Source organism: Eubalaena glacialis, chromosome 7 (genome assembly GCF_028564815.1).
Source record: "Eubalaena glacialis isolate mEubGla1 chromosome 7, mEubGla1.1.hap2.+ XY, whole genome shotgun sequence".
Classification (NCBI taxonomy): Eukaryota; Metazoa; Chordata; class Mammalia; order Artiodactyla; family Balaenidae; genus Eubalaena; species Eubalaena glacialis.
The window spans coordinates 37,905,332-37,911,999 of NC_083722.1; the positions used below are offsets into that span (position 1 = coordinate 37,905,332).

Genomic DNA, 6,668 nt, shown 5'->3' on the forward strand with positions numbered 1-6,668 from the left:
TGCGTGGGTGCTAGGCGACTCCACCCTGGCTGGAGCCAGCCTCTAGAGTTCAGGTCTAACCTAGGTTGCAGCTGGGGGTCTGCCTGCTGGATTGTCGCCTGAACGACCTGGCTTATCGTTGTGGCACCTTCACCCTGGGCAAACGAGATAGTCAGCCTTGGATCCGTAAACCTTCCCCCATTCCATTCACTGCTGGCTGAATCCTGTGACTTGGGACAATCCTGGGTCAGACCCAGGGAGTAACTCAGGGAAATTACATTTTTAAGGGCTTGGAAGGAAAGAAAAAGGGGCCGAGGGGAAGGTCAGGGATGATTCTAGGCCCTTGAGGAGCCATGCTAGTTTTCTGAGAAAATGTGTTTCTTCGGAGAAACGAATATCCCAGAGAGGAGCCCAGAATTGACTCTACCATTATTCCAGATACAGGAACTTCCTAATTCCCACAAGCCTGACACCAACAGGAGTACCCTTTTTGCCACCTTAAAGCATGGCTGCCGCTGGAAGAGCAGAGCTACCTGAAGATTATTCCAGGCCAGTGATGCCCTCACTTCCCAGTGATGTGCTCACCTGTAGCTAGTGAGGCCAGAGCAGGGTCAGAGCCCGTGTCCCTTGACTTCCAGCCCATTGTCTGTCTATATACCCTTATTACTCTTAGCTCTTCCATTTACATCTAGTGGCTTGAGGATTTGTCTTGGGTTAGCATTGCCCTCTTGTCAGGTATTTCCACAATTTTTTTTTTTTTTTCTGCAGCCGATGCTCCGGTAAAACAAGTATAAAATGAATGACAAGAAGTTCTCCTTCATGATGGGCATCTTCTGTATCCTCAACACCATCCAGTTCCTCATCTTTGAAGTGAACGAGGTTGCATACATCGGCTACGAGGACAACTTCAGCATCTACAAGGAGACAAAGTATGAGCTAGTCTCTTGGGTCACAACCTACAAGAAGAACATCAACATCTGCCTATCCACCATCACCCTCATGGTCAGCTCCTTGTTCCTCTATTGTATCCACATCAGCAACTACGTGGGGCTGCTGTGCTACACCATGTGGATCATCACCTATGAGCTCCTCAGCTTCTCCATGGTCCTGCTCACCAACGGGACCATCAAAGAGCAGTTCAAGGAGCTGAAGTACTTGCACTTGATTTTCCAGGTCTCTCGAATGATCCTGCACTTTTTCTGTCTGCCCTTCGTCACCAAGCATGCGTACTCCCTTTACAAGGACGTCAAGACTTTAAGCAAGATAGGCCGCTGCAAACGCTCCTCAGTCAGTACAGTTGACTCGTGGCCACCTGTCGGGCTGGGAACCTTGTACCGCAAGTTAAACTAAACTGTGCCAGGAAGAAGGGAGAGAGCGGGACAGCACTCCCCAGCGGTGGCTTCCCCTTCCCTGCCTGCCTTCTGCTGATTCTCCTTGCCTTTTCCAGGTTCTCGAGTTTTATGCGCTTAAGAATGACCCTTGGGGGAGGGAGGGTTGCGTGGATCAGTTATTACACATGTGTATTTGTGACTTGTTTTGGCATTTAATTATAGACCGCCTTTGTGCTTGCTTAACCATCTCATTGGTGTATCCTGTTGTCTCTCATTGTACCCTCCTCTCTGCACATCCTTAGTTTCTAACTTTTCTCTTGTGGATTGCCCCACTGATGCCTGGTTCTGCTGAATCCTTTATGAGCAGTGCTATTTGATAGAAATTTCTGTGCTGATGGAACAGTTCTACATCTGTGCTGTCCACTAGCCACATGTGGCTACTGAGCACTTGGGACATGGTTATTACAATCTAGGAATCAAATTTAAAATTTTATTCGGTTTTAATTACTTTCAGTTTCAATAGCCACATGCGGCTAGCTTGTGGCTACCATATCGCAGAGCACAGTAATCTGGAGCCTCATTTTACTCCTGCGTATAACTGTAGACCCCCTTTCCAACTTCATGCATCACTCTGCTTTCCTCATAATGTTCAGAAAGCAATTCCTCATGTTGGTTCATAACATGACAAGAAGAATCCCCATTTAAGAAAGTTCCGGGCTTCCCTGGTGGCACAGTGGTTAAGAATCCGCCTGCCAATGCAGGGGACACAGGTTCGAGCCCTGGTCCAGGAAGATCCCACATGCCACGGAGCAACTAAGCCCGTGCGCCACAACTACTGAGGCTGCGCTCTAGAGCCCGCGATCCACGACTGAGCCTGCACGCCTAGAGCCCGTGCTCCGCAACAGGAGAAGCCACCGCAATGAGAAGCCCGTGCACCACAATGAAGAGCAGCCCCCGCTCGCCGCAACTAGAGAAAGCCCGCGCGCCGCAACTAGAGAAAGCCCGCGCCCAGCAACTAAGACCCAGTGCAGCCAAAAATAAATAAATAAAACAAATAAATTTATAAATAAATAATAAATTTTTTAAAAATTAAAAAAAAAAAAGTTCCAAGATTTCTCAACTCAAGCACTATTGACATTTTGGACTGGATAATTCTGTCTCATAGGGGGCTGTCCTGTGCAATGTAGTATGTCTAGCAGCATCCCTGGCCTCTACCCACTAGATGCCAGTAGCATCCCCCAGCCTTTTTTTTTTTTTTTTTTTAGCATCCCCCAGCCTTATGACAAACAAAAATATCACCATGCATTGCCAGTTGTTCTCTGGGGGGGAAAATTACCCCCAGTTGAGAACCACTATTTTAAAGCAACACACCCCCAGTGCTGAGAGCTGGTATGCCACTACTATTAACTAATGGAGAGCACCTTTAATAAGAGCTCTTTACATTTACCACCTTGTATAGTTTTTCTTTCGTTTTGTTTGTTCGTTTGTTTTGTTTTGCTTTTGGCTGCTCACGGGCTTTCTCTAGCTGCAGCGAGCAGAGGCTACTCTTCGTTGCGGTACGCGGGCTTCTCATTGCGATGGCTTCTCTCATTGCAGAGCGTGGGCTCTAGGCGCGCGGGCTTCAATAGTTGCAGCACGCAGGCTCAGTAGTTTTGGCACGCGGGCTTAGTTGCTCCATGGCATGTGGGATCTTCCTGGACCAGTGATCAAATCCATGACCCCTGCATTGGCAGGCAGATTCTTAACCACTGAGCCACCAGGGAAGTCCCACCTTGTATAGTTTTTAATTCTAATGTTCCCATTTTATGGTTTGATGAAACTTGAGACTCAGGCCGCTTAAGTGATATGATCAAGATCCCATAGTATCAAAATCAGGATTTGGATCTAGATCATCTAACTTCTTTTTTTTTTTTTAATTAATTTATTTTTGGCTGCGCTGGTTCTTTGTTGCTGAGTGCAGGCTTTCTCTAGTTGTAGTGAGCGGGGCTACTCTTCGTTGCAGTGCATGGGCTTCTCATTGCGGTGGCTTCTCTTGCTGCAGAGCAGGGGCTCTAGGCGTGTGGGCTTCAGTAGTTGTGGCACTTAGGCTCAGTAGTTGTGGCTTGTGGGCTCTAGAGCACAGGCTCAGTAGTTGTGGTGCACGGGCTTAGTTGCTCCACGGCATGTGGGATCTTCCTGGACCAGGGCTTGAACCCATGTCCCCTGCGTTGGCAGGCGGATTCTTAACCACTGCACCACCAGGGAAGTCCCTAGATCATCTAACTTCTTATATGACTGTTCTACTTGGTTCCCTGAAGCACTCTTACTTTTACCAGGATAAGAAGAGGGACCTCTTTTTAGAATAATTCCTTTTCCTTCAAAAAATGTTGGGAGTGAAGTCAGGGACACTGTTTTGACCATGCTCCTCCAAACCATGAGCATAATGACAGCAGCCCAGTTTTACTGAACACAATTTGTGCCAGGTAGTATTCTAACAATTCGCTCAATTCTTCCCACCACCCTGTGAGGGACAGATTTAGATCCAGGCCAGGTCCCAAAATGACCACCAGATGGCAGTCAGCAATAAGCTTTTGCTTAGTGTCTCCACCCTAGTCTCATAATGTCTAACCTGGTACCAGAAACAAAAACCAAAACAGGCCAACTTCAGGGTTCTAATCCCCTGTCCCAGCTGGGGTAGCAGTGGGAAGGTCGTGTGTGTGTGTGTGTGTGTGTGTGTGTGTGTGTGTGTGTTTGTAGAAGGGGTGGAGAGAGAGACAGAGTTCCAAGAATCAGCTCAACTAAGAGTTACCTGCTGCCCTCAGATACAAGGCTGTGCACGCCTCGACACCAAGAGTCCTTGGAAAGTGCTGTGTCCATCTCCACTTCCCAGCCTCCCATTCTCTCTGGAACTCCTTCCACTCCACTGAGACAGCTCTTGTTAAGCTGATCTCCATGCTGCCCAATCCTGAGCTCAGCCTTCGCTTGCCAGACCTCTCCATGGCTTTTGACCAGCTGATCCCTCCCTGTCCTGCAAACAGGTCTCTCTTTTGGCCTATGGGACACCAGGGCCACCACTCTCCATTCACCACCTACATCACTGGCCCTCCTCCATCTCCTTTGCTGGTCTCTCTGCATCTCCCTGACCTTCAAACATTGACGAGCTCCCAGGCTCAGTCCTTGGTCCCTTTCTCTTCTCTGTCTGGGTCACTCCCAGCTCTCCTGGCTCAGGCCCATCATGGGTAACCCCCATTTGGACAGCTCCTGTCTGGACCTCTCCCTGAAATCTGTACTTGTTGGTCCAATTGCCTCCTTGCTGTGGCAGGTGCCTCTACATGGTTCCCAAAGGTCCCTGCCAATTGATATTCACACTCGTCACCTCCCCTTGAGTGCAGGCTGGGCTAGCAACCCTCTTCTAATAAATAAAACACAGCAGAAGTGATAGGATGTCATCTCTAAGATTAGGTTACAAAACCACGATGACCTCGCTCTCTCCACGGGAGGCCAGCTGCCACACTGGGAGCATCTTGATGGAGAGGCTGGCATGGTCAGGAAGGACGTTGCTAACCAACAGCCCCCAAGGACCTAAGTCCTACCAACAGCCTCCTAAGTGAGCTTGGAAGCAGATCCTCCCCAAGTCAAGTCTTGAGGGGGGCCACAGCCCCAGCTGGACACCTCCACTGCAGGTGAGAGCCCCTGAGTCAGAGGACCCGTGCCAGCTGCGCCGGGGTTTCTGACCCACAGAAACTGTGACATAGATGCATGTTCTCTTAAGCTGCTATGTTTGGGGGTAATTTGATACAAAGCAATTGATAAGTAATACATGTGCCCAGTAGCTATCTCAAAATGTGTTGCGATCCATACTTGTGGTGGTTTTTCTCCCATAAAGCTGCCCTAACGCCCTCCACTGGAAGGGTGGAGGAGGGAGTCTTTCCCTCCTCCACCCTTCCAGTTGCTCAGGTCAAGGACCCAGGAATCATCCTTGGGTTCTCTCTCTCTCTCAGCCTTCACCCAACTCCTCAGAAAACCCTATCAGCCCCACCTTCAATGTGCATTTAGATCCCACCACTTCTCATCCCCTCCCCTACCACTGCCCTGGCCCTGGCTGTCACCGTCTTTTGCCCCGGCTGTTGCAGTAGCAGCGTCCTAACCGGTCTCCCTGACACCACCCTGGCTCCCTCTGCAGTCAGTTCTCCACCCAGCATCTAGAAGGATCCTGTTGAAACCTAAGTCAGATCATGTTCCTCCCTCTACTCTGCTATTCACATCTTGCCAGGGCTTCCCACCACACTCAGAGGAAAAATCCCGAGTCCTCATCATAGAATGTTGGGTGCTAAGTGATCCAGTTCCCTGTCATCCCTCCAATCTCCTTCCTAACCATTCTGCCCTTCCTCCCTCTGCTCCAGCTGCCCTGGCTGCCTTGCAGTTCCTCTTACACACCCAGCACACTCCAGCCTCAGGGCCTTTGCACCTGTGTCTTCAGCCTGGGATGTTCTTACTCCAGGGGTCCACTGGCTTCCTCTCGTTTCTTTCAGGGGTCGGCTCAAAAGCCATCACAGAGGGCTTCCCGACCAACCTATGTGAAGCAGCCCCTCCCGTCACCCCTCTCTGACCCACTTACCCTGCTTTACTTTTTCCATAACACATATTATCACCTGACTTACTATATACAGTTATCTCCCCCCAAAATATAAGCACCATATTATCTTCATTGCTATTTTCCCAGCACCGAGAACAACACCCAACACATAGCAGCTGCTCGATAAATATTTGTGGAATGAACGGGCCTGCACCCTCAGCAGAATAGAATGGCCTGTTGTTCCTTGTTTTCGAAATGATGCTTACGGTAGCTGGGCTGGTGATGGGCAAATTACTACCGCTCTTTTGACCTCCTCTTCCTACTCCTTTTTTTCTCTCACTCACTTCTGGAGACTCTGGTGAAGACTGTAGACAGTTACATGTGGGAAAATACCCACAAAGGAAACAAGAATATCAGCTTCCTTGTCCCTTTCCTCCTTCCCTAATCCTGTTCCCTGCACCAGCTGCTGACACTAGAAACACCACCTCATCTCCCAGCGCCACCTTACCAAGCCTAAAACAAGCCTTTCAAACAATGCAGGAGTCCCTGGGAAGGGCAATATTCTGAGAGCTGTCACCCACCCCTGTGAAGATCTCTGGCCTTCCGTCCTCCATTTCTTCACTAGGTTTGCTGAGTATCTACTGCGTAGCAGGCCCTGAGCTAGGAACGGGGTGGGGAGGATACCCTGAAAAGTAAGACACAGCCCACATTTCAAGGGGCTCTCAACCTAGTGAGGGGTGGGGGTCATTCAGGGCCATTTGGACCCAGTATGATAGGTACTGAGGGAAGCAGTGGGGGCCACA

At 49.6% G+C, this 6,668-nt stretch overlaps 1 protein-coding gene across 1 annotated transcript; it reads left to right on the forward strand.

Moving 5' to 3' along the window:
- The first annotated feature begins 774 nt into the window (after window positions 1-774).
- TMEM217B (transmembrane protein 217B) lies at window positions 775-1,329 on the forward strand. The gene has a single exon (XM_061195104.1). It carries the CDS (start codon window positions 775-777, stop codon window positions 1,327-1,329), a length of 555 nt encoding a protein of 184 aa, XP_061051087.1.
- Window positions 1,330-6,668: the final 5,339 nt, after the last annotated feature.

What these genes read in the sequence shown, in the direction of transcription:
- TMEM217B (XM_061195104.1), top strand. Translation starts at nt 775, where the DNA reads ATGAATGACAAGAAGTTCTCCTTCATGATGGGCATCTTCTGTATCCTC.